We start from the raw sequence: 19416 nt of genomic DNA on the forward strand, positions 1-19416 counted from the left end.
CAGAATATAAGTAAAAGCATTTATTTACAATACACACTGAATCTCTACACTCAAAAAACAGGAATAAAGTGAAAAGTGTTGATCCTCATGTTTGAACATCAGTGACTCTGAACTCTGGTGAAGTTAATGCAGCGGCCCTGGAGACAAAACAAAAGAGACAAAAGATTTACTGCCAAATGTAGTAAAATATCAACCACAAATTGAATTTATTACACAGTGGCATGTTTTGAGTTTTTAAGCAGAATATGATACAATAAAACCAGAAGTGATGCATGTTATTTGCTAATTGATCTGGATTAGCATAAATGCAAACCATCAGCAGTCTACAAATCAAGTAAATTTGAATATAATATAAAGGAACCATTTGACTTTTTAGCTTCATGCCTGAATCAGGCCGATTTCTTATTTTGAAAATGCAGTGACAAAATGCATCTTTTCTTCATCTTTTATTTTTTTTGTAATTGATTTTTAAGTCCAACAAACACGACCCGAAACACACTGCTAACCAAGAAAGAAAGAAGAAAAAGAAAAAAAAAAAAATACATATGTATATATACAGGTGTATACATGTAGACCTACACACATACACATATAAACATGCAAAACAAAAATCCCACCACAAACCAACAACAACTGCTGCATTGTATTAAGAGAAAAAAGAAGGGAAAAATAAATAAATAAATAAATAAATAACGCATATAAATGAAGGACATTGCCTTCTGGGAACAGATGAGTCACAGTCTCTGTTCCTTCATCTTTTTTTTTATCATTTCACACAGAGGGACACGATATGACGATAAATCATCAGCATTAGATCAGTAAATATGGTGAGAATAAAACAATCCTAAAAGAGTGGAGGTCTGTTTGAGCTGTGTTGGATGATGTCTGTTGTAAGCGTTCACATTCAGACTTATTTACAACAACTGAGTTGGTGCAGGAAGCTGTTGGGTAGATAACAGACAGTCCAGCTGGAAGTATTCAAAGTATTCTCTGTTTTCTTTCATCTGACATAAAGTTTCATTGTTTTTTTCTTACCTTGCCCTGAGGTGTTGGCCTCATGATTGCCACTCTGTCGTACTGTCTCCTCAGTAATGCCAGCAACGCATCAAAACGCCCCTGAAGGTCAAGTCAAATCAGGTTGAGTCAATCGAAAACAGAACATAAAAATTCAGATAAAGAAAGGTAGAGAACAGGCATGTCACATGACTTACATCTACGTTTCTTCATTATAAAGGAAAAGTAGTGATAGAAGTTTCTCACAAAGCAGCAAACATCACCTAATGCAAAAATCCTTTACCGTAAAGAATTGTGAGTCTCACCTTGATGGGAGTGTACCATTTGGATTGTAAGGGGGGGCTGTAGACTGGAGGAGGTCTCGGTGGGGGTCGGGGTATGATGGGCTCCTCCACTTCCTCTGGCATAGTGACCACTGCGTTTTTGGCTTTCTCCAGCCGTGACCCCTCCTCTGTGGAGCCCTTCTGTCCCCACCGCACCTAAAATAAGCACATGGGTGCAAATGACACATATCTGATAGTGGCAGCATGGCAGCCAAATGGTTAGAGATACTGAACTCACACAGACTTGATCTCCACTGTGTGTGTTCCTCTGCACTTGGTCTTAGTCATTAAATGATGTAATCTGCCTTTGTGAATGCTGGTAAAAAATAAAGTAGAAGGGTCAATCAATGTGAGCTATGAATGTTTATATGATTACCTCCATGCGTTTGATTCCTCCAGCACCTCTCCCTCCATAGTATGAAGCGTCCACTGTGGGCCACCTATGTTTGGGTGAGAGATCCTCTTCCGGCTCCTTAAACAAAATAAATGTTAATTAAAATAAATTAATAGTGAGCGCCAAGAATGAAACATTATTAGTTCAGTCTGTTGTGAACCTTTTAAGTCTATTCTGTTAAAATTCTAGCACAAAATCAAATACTATTTCTATGCAAACTGTTTTAAATGAGTCACCATGAAGCCGCGTCTGGATGAAAGTGATTCAGTACCATTAGTGCCATAAAACCTCCACTACTACAGAGTTTTATTCAAGAACTAGAGTAAAGTATTTTTTCCACATTATTGTCTTAATAGCTCATTTCACTCGTTCTATTCAGAGTCTTGATGGAAAAAAATGTTTAGTTAAAAAGAGGCATGTTCTATAGCATGTCTTAACCTCTTCAGACATTTTTCAGTTCTCCATGCAACTTGGAGGTCGGTGAAATCCCTACTCTGCATCTTGAAAAAATGTCACTCCAGTCACTGCTAAGATGGCTAAGTGGAAAAGCCAAAACTTCAGACTCAAAATGCTACTGCTGAAAAACAGAAACAGAAACATGTTTTTTAAACCGTCTTTGGTCTACTCACAATGACAGGAGGAGGAGGAGGAGGAGGGGGGCGAGATGGGGGTGGGTCTCTGATCACCTGTAAGAAATAAGTGGGACTGTTACTGCGGAAAAAGCCTGGGTCAAACTGCAGCACTGCACACACAAGAAACACTTGAGCTTGTTGGCTACATCCATAAACAACAACAATAGCACTGAATTATGGTTCGTGCTTCCACAAGACCTAAATTTGAGTTATACTAGCAGATACATAGACTCACCACAGTGCAGCAAAGAGGCCAGAACCACCAGAGCAAACCCAGAGCCAGTGACAGCAGCAGAGCCAACAGCAACCAGAGCACCCAGGTCCCATTAGACTGCAGCGAACCAACACAGAAATCAGCTACACACAGCACGCGATTCATTCAATGCTCGATCCTTAACAAATCCCCTTCTAACCTAAAACAGAGGAGATTTTCGGCTCTATATTATTGATACTTACACATGTTGTGGCGTAGATGGTGACGGGAGTGGAGATGTAAGATTGTCCATTGTTCATACTAACCAGCACTTCAATTGATCTGGAATGATCACAACATAATCACTGAAAACAACATCAGAGGCTTCAGTGTAGTGGAGAGATGTAGTAGTGGAGATGCATCCTGCAAGTTTTATTAAATTAGCCAAACTACTATCACTTATCTTTGTTTTCTTTTTTCTTTTTCCCTATTATCGATTGTTAACCCATTGGTCGGCCTCTTAATGAAGTAAAATAAGTTAAACAGGAGCGACTGCCTTTAACCTGTTCACCATTGCTTCATTTTAAGGGGCTTCATTGTCTTAGTAACCTTGTCAGCTCCCCTGCTGACCTTAAGGATTATGAGTGCCAAGAACAGTGACTCACTGAAAAAGGAAGTCATTGCCATTCATGTTCTTATCGTATTTTGACCAGATTTCCTTTTTTACCATTAAAGTTTACAGTTAAATCGTATTTGTTTGCTGCAGCTGGGATTGTTTCTGCTCTGTCCCTGAGAAATTATATGATCAAACTATGCATGGGAGTTTCAGTACAGAGGGAGTGTTAGAGAGTGGGTGAGACATGATGGAAAGTGAGAGGTGACAGAGACAGAGAGAGAGAGAGACAGAATGCTGTTTGAAGTGGGTGATGTTAAATCAGCTTTGGCTCACTCTCTAAATGCCACAGAGATATTCTGGTCGGACTGGCTTCATTTCATCCAACACTTTAAGCTGCTTGAGCTGTTCACAGATTTTACTGTAAACATTGTTCTTGTTTCTCTCTCCGTTAAACATACAACAGATTTCTAACTTCAGTCTGCTTTTTTTTTACTTGCAGCTTAACTATATTTTCACACATGGTTATAAAAATGTTATGTATGTGCAAAGGTCTATGTGTGTGTGTGTGTGTGTGTGTGTGTGTGTGTGTGTGTGTGTGTGTGTGTGTGTGTGTGTGTGTGTGGGTGTGTCTGTGTGTGTGCTGACTTACTGTCCAACCTCATGCAGAACAGGAGCTGGGCACAGCAGATAGCCATCTCTAACTACTGTTGGCTTCTGGTCTGAGAAGAAACAGAAAGACACACAAACTCTAAAAACCGTTACCACCTATAAAAATTGAAATTATACAGTTACAAATGTAAAGTAACAAACAATTCAACAGTAAATGGAAAATAAAAACACATGACTTTGGTGTTTTGACTCCTAAAATGTGTTATATCATCAAAAATTTTTTAAGTATATTTTTTGGGGCTTTTTATGCCTTTATGATAGCACAGTAGAGACAGACAGGAAATGGGGAGGCAGAGAGAGGGGGAACGACATGCAGTGAAGGGCCGTCCGATGCGGGATTCAAACCGGGGCCGACTGCAGCGAGAACTTTAGTCTCTACATATGGGGCACCTGCTCAACCAACTGCGGCACTCGACGCCCCCATGATCTATTTTACAAATTATCACCAAGGAAATATGGCCGACACGATTTTACATTTCCTGTGTGTGTGAATGAAGTCAATAAATCAATAAATACTTCTTAAACTTTTATTGTTTGTTAGTGTTGCTACCTGCAGAATCTATTTTAACAGAAATTTATATTCAAATTTCTATTCAGTTTTCTAATTTTCTCCATCATAAAAATATTCTAAATATGAAAGCCAGGATCAAGGAAGGAAAATTCAAAGAAAGAGAGCGATTGCTAAAGGAAAAATGGAAAAAATTCCAGTGGAAAATATAAAAATAAAAAAGCAAAATGAAGGAAAAGGAAGACTCAATACAGTCATGTGTTATTTTTCCATGTCCTCCCAGTGACACAGCTCACCCACCCTCCCCTCCATCGATCCTTTAATAGACTAAGGACAGTGAACATGTCCTCCCTCCCTCTGCTCAGTCTCACAATGTCTCCTCTGTTCTCCAGCTGAAGTCAATAAAAAGCAGCCACTGTTTGTCTCCGGACGTCACGACTCTGACTTTCCACTGCAGCCCAGAGATCTCAGCAGTGTATCACATTTCACTTCATACATGATGTTATCCCAAAGTACACTGCAGTACCATGTGGCAGCACAATTTAGCATCAGTATGAAGTGAACCTGCGACGTCAGTTCCCGGCAGTAGGTGCATCCTTAGCGTTAGCATCCAAAAGCTAACTGTATATCAGCCGACTCCTAATGTACAACTGTGTAAGTCATGAGTGTGATTACTGACTGTATGTGTTTTGATTGACAGTAAGGAAGCAGAGTACGTTGTCTGCTCTCTTGGATCCGCTGAAGCCGCTGCCCCTCAGCACCACATTGAAAGACTCTAGAAAACATTAGACACAGTACACGACTATGACACTGCACTTAAATTTCAACAGCAACAGCAAACATTAAAGAGAAAACATGGTGATTGAGAAAATTAAAGCCAATGGTCTACAGCTGTGCTACACTGTCGCGCTTTGAGCAAAAAGATGCTAATGTGCTAAGGACCATTAATATTTGAACAAATTTCACAAAATAATTAATTTACGCCATATTTTTTTTGCTACATTATTATATTCAAACATTACAGAGACAACAAACTCTCCCCCACTAACTTACCGTTCACACAAACACTTGACGGCTCTATTGTGAACACATCTGTGCATGACTGCTTCAGAATCTATGTGGGGATACAGATAAATGCAGCAGCTCCAGTGAGAGGTCTCTATTCACACTGCATTATGTCACACTCATACTGTCTGCCCATTAATGTTGTTATATGTGACCTCACCGAGTTGACGATGTCTTTGAGGGCATGAAACCCGGACAAAACTGGGAAGACTTGCTCTGTGCCATCTGCTATTTCAGCAAGCTGTGTCAAAAACAAAAAGAACCACAGTTTACCCGCCTTTACATTCACTTCATTTCAAGATTCTTCCCCCTTGTTTTGGTTCAGTGCTTCAGCATCAATTAGGGAGGAAAAGCCTGTTTCTGGGAGATGAAAGCTCTGGACAGCTGGCTGCAGCTTTCATCTCCTGCTTTCATGATAGCAGAACAGGAAGCTCGTCTGGCATTATTTAATTAGAGAGTGAGGTAATTGCTTCCTCTTCAGACCACAGAGTAGGCTCGGTCAGTAACCAGGCAGAAGATCACTTGCACCCGTCGACTCCTTAAGACTCTCTGGTAATGAGTTATGAAGTTTTCAAGTCATATAGTTGTGCTTATTAATGTTTATTTTACAGTGTAATGATGTGATTAAGGCTGCTGCAACAGCAAAACAAACAACACTAATGCAGGATTGAGTCAGGGCAGGGGTTATGCAACCACGGATTCCACTCTAAATGAAATATTGCAGTATTATATTACACAGCAAATGTCATTACTGTTTTTTCTTTTTACTGTAAATTTTATTAAGGATAATTTATGACCTGATGTTGAATATAGAAAAGATCACATATCATAGCAAACACTGCAGACCAATTGTTCTTAACCATTTTTGTTTTTATGGGATAATACTACTTACTTTATATTCTGTTATCTTCTTATTATCTTATCTTTTTATTCCTTCCAGTCAACACAGTCAGCAGAAGACATTTGAGTTCATTCTTATTCTGCATGAAAAACAACTTTGAGGCGACATTTGGTGTCATCCTTCAATCCAGTGTTTTCATTCCTAACACAATACTCCCTTTCATGGACTTGACACCTGCACAGTAAGAAATCAAACTCTCTCCAAGGATATGATAACTCAAAATGTGCTGCCTCATTCCATGTTTTTTACATAAACCAAATGCAGCATAAACCATAAATTAGAAATCTCTACCCGCTGCCTGTTGTTCTGTCCTTAGGAGGATTCAGATGAACTCAAACAGACTCAGCAACAAGGTCAAGGTGTGTTAATAAATCTGACTCAACAACAACAGCCTACTGAAGTTCTGACCATGACCTAACACACACTGACACACACACACACACACACACACACACACACACACACACACACACACACACACACACACACACACACACACACACACACACACACACACTGATACGTTTGTACACACACAGAAAGACAAATAAAACCCGAAGCCAACGGTATCAGTGACAGGGAGACGTGTTCTTTCTCACAGTGCTGCCTGGCAGAAACCACCAACAAGACGAAGTGAAGAGAGAAGAGTAAAAACATGAAGCCCTCCTACCTGTTTGTGATCAAAGTCCATGACCCCGACACAGTACACTCTGGCTCCAAACCCTCTGCATTTGTCAGCCTGGGAAGCATGATGCATAGAGAGCTGTGAGTGAAGTTTTGCTTCTACTGACAAACAGTAAACACCAGTTATCAGTGAGGACGTCATTAATAACAGACCACAAGTATTTTTGCTTTTGTTATAAGTCGTGTAATGTAAATCAACTCCTGTATATTTTATACTGCAGCCTACAACTACAACTTCTCACAAGATATGATAAGGTTTTAGAGTGATGACCGTTTTGCTTCTTCCATGCAGTTTCCCCTCATGCCACATGATACAAAAATCAGCATGTTCACTCTTGAAACTTTCATTAGTGTGTTGCAACTTAGTAAAAACAACGGAGTGATGTGAGAAGTGTGTGAATGTGTCAGTGTGTTTGCTTAAACAACAACGATTTCATGGTTGACTGCTCAAAATCACATTCATCAGCCTTTTTGTTATGTACTTTAATAGAAACCAGTATGGTGTCCATCTATTTTCCTCACTAGTGTGTAGGTGTGTGTGTGTGTGTGTGTGTGTGTGTGTTGTGTGTGTGTGTGTGTGTGTGTGTGTCTATGAGATACCTCTTGTACACTTAGATCAAAGGGGTAGACCTCCAGCTTGCCATCAGTCAGAATGATGATGATGGTAGATGATGGCGAAGTTTGTGCCTTCATCTGCTCCGACACCTGATGACAGCATATTCAGAGGAAACTCTTCAGTCTTAACTGCACAATCAAGGATACGCACATAGTGAGCACATGTGTAGCTCTAAAAGGATCAAGACACAGTCTGTTGCCAGACTTCACTGGAGCTGCTAGAAACAACACATTAGAAACAACACTTCACTAATTTAGCTTACAGAATATACCAGTATGTGACAATATACCTGGGAAAAATCCACAGCAGTCTTTTGGTTATTTAAGTATTTTAGAGTAGATTTAACAAACTCTATTCTACTCTATCAAAGCATATTTAGTAAGTTGATTGTTTTAAAATAAAACTTTAAGTCTCATTTTCTGTTGAAAACAGCAAATCTGTCTAAGTAATATGTGTCCTGGAAATTAATCACAATGTTTGATGAGGCCTTCATATGAGCGTACCTACCGCTTTCATGCCTTCGTGCATGTAAGTTTCACCGGCAGGTTTGATTTGGCTCAGCTTCTTCAAACCCTCATCTATTTTGGACCTTTGCAGCCAGATCATAAAACAGGGACAGCACAATGTAAATAAAGTCAGATAAGAGCCCAGTTTCTGTATGAGCTGGTTATCTGTGTTGTTGTTTTTCAGAGAGGAGGAGGACGATGAAGATGGATTAGGGAGTCAGGCAGAGAAGGAGAAAGAACGATAAGAGAGGGAACTTTACCTGTCTCCAGTTAGTGGAAGTATTACAACTGCTTTGGCTGAGAAGACTATGTAGGAAACCCTCATCCTGGGACTGAAAAACACAAACACACATGAAACTTATGAATGGTATCTGATCAATATAAAAACTTATTAGTAGATTTGGACTGTGTGTCAACAAAAAGGATTCTCCCAAGTGCTACTACATAATGATTAGCTTTTGATCGGACAGAAAATATAATAGTCTGCGAGGGTGTAAACACCAACAGCAATAGGACTGCATGAAATACAGTGATAAGATGAGATGAAGCAAAACATGACATGACATGAAATTACATGACATTATTCCATTACTTTTTGGGAAGGTGTTCCAAGATGTTAGTGCATGTACAAGTACTAGTGCATCATTACATAGCTCTATGTGCACTTTTGCATCTGTTTCCATTACCTGGTTAAATGCACCATTGTATTTCACTGTTATGTCATGTTATGTGAGCGCAGCACATCATAATCATACATGACACTGCATGACATATTACACATCCACATATACAACATTGTAACAGAACATAACATGACATTATATGGTGCTGACGTGATGTAATAAAGTGTATTGAAACACAGGAAAATACTGTATATGACATGATTTGACTCAGTATAACACTATTAAATCAAAACATAAATTAGCATACCACGAAATGAACGTGGCAATTACTCAAGCAGTATTTCATTTTACTAAATGTTTTCTGTTACAGTTGGACTGGTCACTAGGCAAACAGGGAATTGAGTTTCTGACCCCCGGCAGTTTGACTTCATCAGTCTACCCCTCAGCATCCCCTTCAACATCTGGCTGGATGTTTTGCTCTTATATTTAGCAACCCACTGTTAAACCTAAAGATATCACACACACACACACACACACACACACACACACACACACACACACACACACACACACACACCCTCTGCACCATTACCCGGAGGAACTTTGGAGCAGTTGGTGGCCTTGTATGAGGTATGCTCCCCAAAATAGACTTGCCCTACTTTTCTACTCACTACTACTGTTGAAATTGAAAGACCTATACTGACTCCTTGCTGTGTAAGTACTCTTTATTTTATTGATTAGCTTTCAGCTGTATGCATTTAATTTGTTTTTAATGTGTCGGGTTTTTATTGTATAAATAGCCCTGAAATCTGGGGAGGAGGGGATGAGAGGAGAAAGCACACAGAATGTACTTACCTGACAAACCTGTTGGTGAGCTGCTCCGCAAATCCATAGATCTCATCCCAGTGTCTCGCCACACTGCCTGACCTGCAAACACAGACAGCCCAAAAGTGATAGATCACTGACACCCAGGGACTGAGAAATCAGATAGTCCTATATATAATTTAACCCCAAGCATTTGATAAAAAGAAGTTTATAAAAACAGGAGAATGTCCATCACAACATCCTTCATTTACAGGCATAAAACTTATATTTTTTTGTATGAGCTACATAAATATAGTTTTGATTATTCAATAATGAATCTGATTTCCCAAACTTCCAGTGCAGGTCTCATGCCAATGGAAAAAACAATTCACACCCAGAATGACAGCATAAAGGCAGAATGGGTTTTGGTCAGTTTATTCTCTTGTTGTGAGCTTCTTTGAACCAGAACAAACATATAACACACAAATAATATATTCTGTTATTGTTGTGTCTGTGGACAACATAATAAACCAGAGATCAACTTTAGAAGTGAACTTTCTCCAAGCAAACAACCCATCCACTGATGGACAGAACAGAGAAGATTAAAAATAAACTTGTCAAACATGCAGAGAAGCAGCAGAGGAACATGTTAACTAAACACAGCCATACATGGAGAGGCTTGAATCAAAGACTGCCTCTGCACTGAGGTAACAAATATTAAATGAATATGTTGCTCTGTGCCCGTTGCCTCCTTTATTCCTCCTCCTCCAAACCACACATACAGTCTATGATACAGACACATTCAGTATCCGCACAACTCACCTGTCCAAAACAAAATAAACATCAAAAGCTCCATCGCAAGAAGCGTCGTCGCCATCATGCAGCGATGAATTTACAAAAACACTAACAAAAAGTAGGATTTGGCAACATATCCATATTCCATCCATAATCCATGCGTTTCACAACAGCCGGTGCAGCTATGAGTGCTTCATCTTCGCAGCATCAGTAGCTCACATGTTGAACCTCTGTGTGTGTAAGTAAGCACGGTATGTGTGTGTTCACTGACAGCAGCAGGCTGATAACGGAATAAACGGGGCAGGGCACACAGCTGCTGCACATACTAATGTCAAAGCAGCTGCAATAGCAACGGGACCGGACATCCCTCAGGATCCTTCAAATTAAAGAAGAGGCATAAATGTAAGAATGTAATGCATTAATGAATACTGAATATACAGTTTAAAATAAATACGTTTTGACATTCTTATTTGCTTTGATATACAATTCATCTTTTTTGTATTTATGCAAGCTCGCCATGTTTAGCCTATTTCTTTTTTTATATGTAAAGTATTTATCCATTGGGTTGTATTACAAGGAACATGCACTTTAATAAACATTGTTAGAAATGCAAAACGTATTTTTTTTTATAAAAAATGAATTAAAACAGTTAATGAAATTAAATAATGAAACTAAAGTAAATTAATTACTTGACTAGTTTCAAAGCTTTGTTTAACACTGGAGACAGTACAGCCTATATTTTCAGACACATATATATAATGTAAGTAAATATTTAAGCAGTTGGCTATTTGGAAAATCAGTACAACATGAATTCCTATTGTGAAAAATGTAATCTCACGTAATGCATTTAATGTTATGTTGCAAAATTATGAGAAGTAAGTAAGAATGTGTGAAAAAAGTTTTAAGACATTTTATTTAATTTCATAAAATATTTTCCTTCATTGTGCTTTGCTGTGCTCTTTTACTTTGAAGGCGAAGAATCTTTCTGTTGCTCATAGTATTAAAATTGATCCAGTTGCCAGAGCAGTTGGCAGAAGGATGTAAATAGTGACTGACTGACTTAACATAAATACAGAGACGAATCACGTAATGTATCTGCATATTTTGAACAATAACTATTCCTGCATTTGTTAATATAAATGTGAGGTGTGCTGCTTCCCTTCCCTAAATTAGGGTGCCATGTTTCTAGATTTTTTGTGTGCTAATGATCAATTCAGCAGAGGCTTATTACAATGCATATCTAACTTACAAACCACTCTCCCAGTAATTATCAATGCACTGTTTCCATGGCAACGTTTTTTCTGTTCAGGACAAACAAATGTATCATGTTCCTGTAAATCTATTGCAGATGGAAAAAAGAATTGAACAGGCTAACACAACGCCCTTGGTATGTCAGAGATTTGCTCCCTTGCATGACTCCGATCCAGAAAGTGGCCTCCCAAGAGCAGAAATTAAGCCGGATCCTTTGTATCTAGAGATAAACAAATCAGACTCTTGACCGTGTGATTAAACCCATTTTTTGATTGTTTGCAAGCATGGTTCTCCAACATTATAACATGGCCAAGCCCTCCAAAGCTAAACCTAATCTCTTGATTAAATATCATCAATCTGAGGCGCTCAACACACTCCAGGAGTCTGTATGTATCACTGCAAGGATGCAAATAACTCACTGCCTGTGGCTTCCTCATAAATTTAATTTCAACTCTTAAAAAGACTAAAGTCATGACAGCAAACAATTCAAATAATAACATACCAAGGTCATTGTGTCAGCAAATAGCATGTCTCATCTGTCTCAGTTTATGCTAGGCAGGGATCGCCCTTGGGTATTTCATGGATGGCTGTTATGATTTGTGTAATAAGTGCTTTATTTGAGGGTGTAGCTGAACTAGAAGACAAGGATGTTTGTGTCCCCTCCAACTGTCTGATCTATCTTTCCTCTTTATTCAAATAAAGACAAAAATAATCTTGCTTAAAACAATTAGTGTGTAAGACGCAGTCTATTAAGGTTAGTCTGTCATGTTCAACCTTTTCAATCCAACTGTCTTGCCAATAGGAAAGTCAGAACAAGCTCAAACTGCACAGCCAAACACTGTTCACACCCACATAAGTTCATTTTTCAAATTCCCAAAGTGAGAGTTATCCAAAGATGTGAAATATGATAGGCTGAATTTAAGAAAAATGTGTATAAGATGATGGTATGAAGCCATAAAGCATGTTGAATATTAAGAGCAATTAATGCAGGAACAAGATGATAAAGAATTACTGTCAAATAATGTGGAATGAAATGCTTTCCCCAAATTCAAAGCCGCTTGAAGTGGACAGTAAATGACATTGAAGACTGAGACCTCAATTTAAAACGGGATACGCTTCCTGTCAGTGCTGCAGGTGGATGGACGGACACCTGTTGCCAGAAGAAGGACTGGCTCTGTTTTGTCCATGCTAAAGGGACTGATGGCAGAAATAAGGGATCAGCAGTTTCATCCAGATATGGCAGAGATGCTCTGCTTTTACCTCAGTGGAAAAACAAAACAGAGACAAAAGCTTGAATAGTATGCGATCACAGTCAATCCCTCCATCAAATCCAAAACAAATTGATCTTTTAGGCTGTGACCACAAATCCAGACCATTAAATAAAATATCACATACTGTCAGTAAACAATCTGCATTACAATTACATTGACATCAAAAGCATGGGCGTGATTTTCATTTCAGTTTTTGGTGGAGTTGTCTTCTGGGAACCCACACCACAATAAAATACACTGTGGAACATGTAATGTTTACAGAAAATAAACTTAAATCCTAGCCTGTAAATAATTTAATTAGGATTCAAAAGATATTTTTTGCAGCAAAGTCCTAGAGATTTTTTTATAGGTATTTTAATAGTTTAAATAATTGTCTATAGATAATGCATTCCTCCATACCTGCCAGTTGGTGGCAGTAATGTACCGTTTCATTGAAGTCAACAACAACAAAGAGAAGAAGACAGGTTTGCTGGTGTTGTTCGGGACCTGGCTGTTGTATCTAATTTTATTTTACTAAAATGTTGTGCTTTTTAACGCCATGTTAGCTTGCTAGCTTTCTGGACATGGCTCCTTTACCAGAACAAGGACGTCGACAGTCGGACTGCGACTAATGGTGAGCTTTGTAACGCTGTTTTCAAACAGTTTGGCTGGATAACATAAAATAATGCCTGTCAAGGTTAGCAGCAACGTTAGCTAGCTGGAGTTTAGCCTGCTGACATGGCTTCGCAGTAACAGAGCGGTGTGACATTCAGTTCAAATAAGTCATTACGTGTGTTTAGCAGTTTTTAAAGCTTTTATCTCAAAGCCGGGGAGACGAGGGTAAAAAGCTGTGGATGTGTTTCAGAGTGTTAAACAAAGGCATTCAAACTTTGGGATGGAGGACAGGTAGCAGCAGCAGCAGCAGCTTTAGCTAGTGACATGTTAACAGATTAATTCACGTTTTGAAGTGTGTTTAACCATCACTGGCAGTCATACTTTATCTGTTTTCTGCTCATGAATTGTCACTTGGAAAGCTAGTTTATGTTATGTTAAATACTTTACATTAGCTGAATGGAGTTAGTGCCACATACTGACCAGTTGTTTCCCTCTTCCTCTCTCCAAACTCAGCCTTACCCTCCTTCCCTTGCCTTGCACCAGAGGAGCTGAGAACAAGATGCTGCTGAAGATGCCCCAGAAGCTGCTGAAGACTGCCCACTACATAGAGCTGGGCAGCTACCAGCACTGGCCCGTACTGATACCCCAGAGGATAAGACTTTACACCTATGAACAAATTCCCCTCTTCCTCAAAGAAAATCCCTACATCACAGACGGCTATAGGGCTCATCTGCCCTCCAAGCTCTGCCTTAAGAGGTGGGAGTAAACTTGGAGAAATGTTCTGTTGTTAAAAAGGATTTTTAAAATAGGTTACATTCATGCAAACATCATCATGACTTTCATGGTTTGTGGACAATATGCTGGTGACTGTGTGTGCTCATACGTACATTTTTGTTTCTTCTCGTCTGTTGCAGCATTTTTATTCTGTCCAATGAGACAGTGAATATCTGGAGCCACCTGCTTGGCTTTCTGCTCTTCTTCTCTCTGGGGGTCAATGACCTCTCCTCAGTACTGCCAGCCTCTGGAGCTAACAGAGAGGACTACGTCATCTACGCTATTGGACTGTTCTGCTTCCAGGTAAGTTACTTGGGTGTATATACTGTATAGCATATGATGGGAAGCCTATTCTTTTAACTGACTGCATTTCTTCAGGTTTTTCCATCACTGTCAAACTAAAAATAATAACTAAACTTTCCCCTCATTCTGACCTTTTGTTTATTATGTTATTTTGACATGACTGAATGCAAAGATTTCGTTAAATAAAAGATGCACTGCATGTTGGGATTTTGACAGTTATACAGTGTGCTTCAGATGTAATAAAATAACCTTCCCTTACTCCACCCAGAGACATTACTCAGTAAAAGAAGGTGCATGAACCCGTCTATATGTGTGTGTGGCGGATTTTACTCCTTAACTAACTAACTACTACTACTGCTACTACTAAGTACTGGTTTATCATCAACATCTTCATTAGTTGAGTATCTGTATATGAATATTGGTATATGCAGTGTGCTGTGCTACGGTGTTTTAACAAACTGATTCATGCAGGTTTACGTTTCCTGCCACAGGTGCACTCAGTTCACCCTGACCTGCCCAGATGTGTAAGCTATTCTACAAGTTTGGTGCAGTGTATTGTATTATAAAGTATGAATGGTAGTGTAGTTTAGAGTCGCCCTGGCAGCTGATGAATTGTTCAATGTAGAGACGGTCTTAATTGTTTGCGTGTTAGCTGTGTATGGTTTGTAATGTAGGTTGTGTAGCTAATAATGGAATAGGAAATTTGTTAATGCAATAAATAACTAAATGAGTATATAGTGTAGTAAATGTTATCCTCTCACCTTCCTCCTAAAATCCCCCTTCTGTCCACATAAGTGCATGTTGTTTCTTGTATCTGTATCTGGATTGTCCTTACAAATCATTATTTCTTGAGGTAAGTTCATGTGTTATAGTCACAACAGGATTTCGTAAACTTTAAATCAAAAAGGCAAAAACAAAATAAAGTGTTACTTGATGAAACCAATAATGGCATCTGTGTGTGTTGGATGTTGTGAATACTAAAATGTGACTCTGAAAATATCTTTGAGTAAGTAAAGATACTGTGTGTTTTCATCCCAGGTGTGCATGTTGTGTTCAGTGGGATATCACCTGTTTTCATGCCACCGATCAGAGAAGACGTGCCGTCGCTGGCTGGCATTAGACTACGCAGGCATCTCTGTTGGCATCTTGGGCTGCTATGTACCTGGGATCTTCTACGCGTTCTACTGTAATGCTGTAGGTGTGAACATTCAAGATACAAGTTTCTGCCACGGTCATAGCATGTAGCATGTTCGAGGGTACACTGACTTTTGTAGAGCAATTGGATGAAGTTGGAAAAATAATGTGATCGGAAATTTCCACCATTAGATTATTTTTCTTTGTCTCCAGATATAACACTAACAAAGAAACAGATGCTCCAGCTGCGATTTTGCTTTATCTACTGATTTGTTGCTGTCCTGTCTTGTAGTTTTGGCGACAGGTCTATTTGCTGACGGTGCTCTCCCTGATCCTGGCCGTCTTCTGCGCTCAGGTCCACCCTCGTTACCTCAGTAACGACTGGCGACGGATACGCATGGCCATCTTCTGCTGTGTGGCTGGCATAAGTGTGATTCCTGCATGCCACTGGGTTTTGCTCACTGGTGGATTTACGTCTGATGTCGTGCAGGCAAGGGAAATACAGTCACGCTAGAAAACAAGCAAAAGTTAAAGCATGGAGGTGTATGCTTGCACATTTTGTTTTACATCTCTGTATTCACTATTTTGCAGCTTTTTTAAGAGGTGTTACTCAAGTGGTCATGATTTTTATTGTTGCCCTTAAATGCCCTAAAATGCATGAATCCTTCCAATCCTAACTATGTAATATTTAGTCAAGAAAATCTTGTTTGTTTTTATTTATTTAATTACATGCACAGCTGTTCCTGCCTCGCGTGATAGTGATGTACCTTATTGCTGGATCTGCCTTCCTGTTCTATGTCACCAAAATCCCTGAACGCTATTTCCCTGGTGAGTCTCTGTCTCTGTCTGGTCAGATAAGTTAGTATAATAGCAGATTTTTTTTTTTACAGTTTATGCAATTTTCACAATGTGTGATCATATAAATGCCATACTATCACAAGTGAACTGTGAAGTTATATTGAAAAAGTGTCACATTCACTTTTGACTCCAGAAAGGTTTCTTGTCTGAGAGATTGAAGATGATACTTTGTTAACAAATGCATAGTCATACCTCCAGAATGTGTGAGGTCGGTTTGTCAGTGAAGTAGAGAGGTTAGATAGATGAACTGTTCAGTTAACTGAGGCTACAATTCACAGGAAAAACAATCAAGACCGATTTCTTATGAAAATTCATGTAAGCTTACTGTATATGTTTTACACATTACTGATACTATTGAGGAATGTAAAGAGACAGTGTCATTATTGCAGGGAAAAATGTTGTACGATATTATTATAGAAAGAAATAATATGAGAAAGAAAGATAAACTGAATAATTTAAATGTGATATAACTGGTATATTTGCTGATGCATAACTTATTTAGGAAATATTTTTGTTTCGAATAATAAAAAAAACAACATTTCTTAGTAACAGTTGACAAAACAATCTAATCTCAAGCTCCATTTAGTAGCTGTTCTGCAGCTTTGGTTCATCATATCACATGCTCTTTATCAGCACCAAAAAGCCAGCTGTCATGAAATTGCAGATATTCAAATTTTCAGCACTTCAAAGATGTCTCATCCATATTGGCTTTAAAGAGTGAACTGTGAACCTAAACTCACAGTCGCAATTTGTCCCTCTGGTCTTTTCATTGTCGTTTCCTCCTGAAATGTGATTTGTTTCTGTACATTTTGAAGAAAGTACAAGAATTAACAAAGACAATAGTGATGCATGAAACAATACTGTTTTTAAAGCATTTATTAATCTCTCATGTCCTAGGTCAGCTGAACTACCTGGGCGCCAGCCACCAGTTGTGGCACATACTGGTGGTTGTGATGTTTTACTGGTGGCACCAGACCGCTGTGCACATCATGCACTTCAGGCACACTCAGCCTTGCCCGACCCGCACCAGCAGGAGCTAAGTGAAACTGATCAAATAATGTTGTTTGAAGGCTAATCGGTTGTAGGTTAATAACCAGTTAAACGCACTGTTAATATTCAAAACCCTCTAACCACAACAGCTGCTGGTTAGAAGTTACTACCTAAAGGTCTGTCAAACACTAACTACCAGGAGCTCCTGACTATTAGCTGCTAAAGCTGAGTGTGATAGTAATGAGCAGCTAATACTTTCACTGAGCTGCTGGTTTCTGTTTATATGCTTGTGGCCTGGGCAGCTGTTAAAGGCCAGTAACCTTTCTTAAAGTCTCCTTTAACAGTAGTTATCAGCAAACAGTGGCTACAAGACTTAAGTTATCCTGACAAAAGGGCAATAGACCACAGCCTGTGATGTTTGGTAGTTCCAGGCCATTGGCTAGTAGTCAGAAGACCTAAGTTTACCCTTCAGGGACTGTAAACTGATGTCAAAAGTGATGCACCTGCCCCCCACCCCCCAAGGACAAAAAATACAGCATGCAACCCCTGATGTTGCATCATAACCATTAGATCAATGCATGAAGCAAGATTTTTTTTATTTATTTGTAGAAAAAACTGAGCTTTGATGTTTTTATTGATAATCATGTCCTCTCTTAGTTTAGATTGTGATTTTTGTACATCAGGAAACACAATAGCCCGTGTGAACAATTACTTTTTTGCCTGTGATTTTGGTTTATGTGTCAGTTTGTTCAAGATTAGATGCATGAAAGATCTTGATAAAAGGTGGAAAGCACAGAAAAGGTCATGACCAACAACATGTAGACACTGAATTGCTTTTCTCTGGAGAAATAACGTCTCGGTACCAAAAGTATTTGGAGCTTTTGAACAAATAGTTAAAGGTCAATGAACAACAGTCTGCAATATCTGACGAGGTGCAGAACTGATAAAATGGAAATGTGTTTTGTCTTTGGAACAAATAACGTGACACTTTAACAGCCTAACAGCATAACAGATTGGGTATCACTAGACATTTTTTTTTTTTAATTTGTGTGAAATTACCCCCTTACAGCTTGAACTCTACAGTAAAGACAGTGAAATCACATTTTTGCTGACAGTGCCACGAGCAGTAGCATTTAAGCTCTTACTGATTGGTCAGCCACCTAACATATCAGTCACAGGGATTATCACTTACCAGCTGTAGTGGCTATTAGTTGTCACTTATCACTTATCAGTTATTACGAAGTCTACCGTAAAGGCTTGATATGGGAAAATATATTCTCTACTTGATTCTGTTGTTTAAATAAGACCAGTGTAAAGTGGCTCGGGTATTTTAGATTTTTCCTCAGTACACTTTGGGACAGTTACATATTTTAATGATAAGGGTTATGTTTGTGTTTGTTTCTACTTAATTCCAATTGTGTTTGTACTTCATTTGCCTTATAATGTTTGAGTATTTGTACTGTATACACACTTACTGTTACACTCTGTTCTTTGGTCATGAGGTGAACATGAATCAGAACAAAATATCAAACTTAGACCGATATCATCTTTGCTGTTACACCACAAGGCCAGTATGTTTTATTTTTTTAATAGTGCGATCTAATTTTTAAGACAAGTTATGAATTCAGGATGAGAACAGTTACTGCTGCAGAGAGCAGAGCTGGAAAATGCACTGTACAGGTGCTAAAAGAAGTGACTTTATTTGCATTTTTTAGTGTGAGTTTTTATTTTTGAACATGGCCCTCATGATCGTTTCATCCCGTGATTGTGCATTTGCTGAATATCATTTGTATGATGGCACTGACTTTCGAGATGTATAATATTTATTTCAGTGCCTCTGTGAAAATATATTTTTAAACATTTTGAATGAATAAAGAATGCTGGAAAATAATATGTTA

At 38.8% G+C, this 19416-nt stretch overlaps 2 protein-coding genes across 2 annotated transcripts; one reads left to right on the forward strand and one right to left on the reverse strand.

Moving 5' to 3' along the window:
• Positions 1-5: 5 nt before the first annotated feature.
• antxr2b (ANTXR cell adhesion molecule 2b) lies at positions 6-10643 on the reverse strand. Its single transcript, XM_056403504.1, has 17 exons — positions 10371-10643; positions 9600-9671; positions 8382-8453; positions 8123-8204; positions 7600-7704; positions 6986-7054; positions 5575-5655; positions 5403-5463; positions 5029-5124; positions 3822-3891; positions 2820-2898; positions 2599-2694; positions 2361-2417; positions 1714-1809; positions 1320-1493; positions 1036-1116; positions 6-137 (listed from the first exon to the last, which is right to left on the reverse strand). Exons 1-17 carry the CDS (start codon positions 10493-10495, stop codon positions 99-101), a joined length of 1455 nt encoding a protein of 484 aa, XP_056259479.1. The 5' UTR covers positions 10496-10643; the 3' UTR covers positions 6-98.
• A 2681-nt stretch (positions 10644-13324) lies between these two features.
• Positions 13325-19416, forward strand: LOC130186371 (progestin and adipoQ receptor family member 3-like). Its single transcript, XM_056403461.1, has 7 exons — positions 13325-13478; positions 13973-14215; positions 14374-14536; positions 15575-15730; positions 15963-16160; positions 16408-16498; positions 17426-19416. The coding sequence occupies exons 2-7, from the start codon at positions 14019-14021 to the stop codon at positions 17566-17568; spliced, it is 948 nt and encodes a 315-aa protein (XP_056259436.1). The 5' UTR covers positions 13325-13478; positions 13973-14018; the 3' UTR covers positions 17569-19416.

The sequence above is a fragment of the Seriola aureovittata genome, chromosome 18, assembly GCF_021018895.1.
Source record: "Seriola aureovittata isolate HTS-2021-v1 ecotype China chromosome 18, ASM2101889v1, whole genome shotgun sequence".
NCBI lineage: Eukaryota > Metazoa > Chordata > Actinopteri > Carangiformes > Carangidae > Seriola > Seriola aureovittata.

Coding starts and splice junctions, on each gene's coding strand:
- antxr2b (XM_056403504.1), bottom strand. CDS start 10,495: ATGGATGGAATATGGATATGTTGCCAAATCCTACTTTTTGTTAGTGTT. Junction 3,892..5,028: donor TGTCAATCAAAACACATACA/GTCAGTAATCAC, acceptor GTTTCTTCTCAG/ACCAGAAGCCAACAGTAGTT. Junction 2,418..2,598: donor GGCCTCTTTGCTGCACTGTG/GTGAGTCTATGT, acceptor TATTTCTTACAG/GTGATCAGAGACCCACCCCC.
- LOC130186371 (XM_056403461.1), top strand. CDS start 14,019: ATGCTGCTGAAGATGCCCCAGAAGCTGCTGAAGACTGCCCACTACATA. Junction 14,537..15,574: donor TTGGACTGTTCTGCTTCCAG/GTAAGTTACTTG, acceptor TTTTCATCCCAG/GTGTGCATGTTGTGTTCAGT. Junction 16,499..17,425: donor CCCTGAACGCTATTTCCCTG/GTGAGTCTCTGT, acceptor CTCATGTCCTAG/GTCAGCTGAACTACCTGGGC.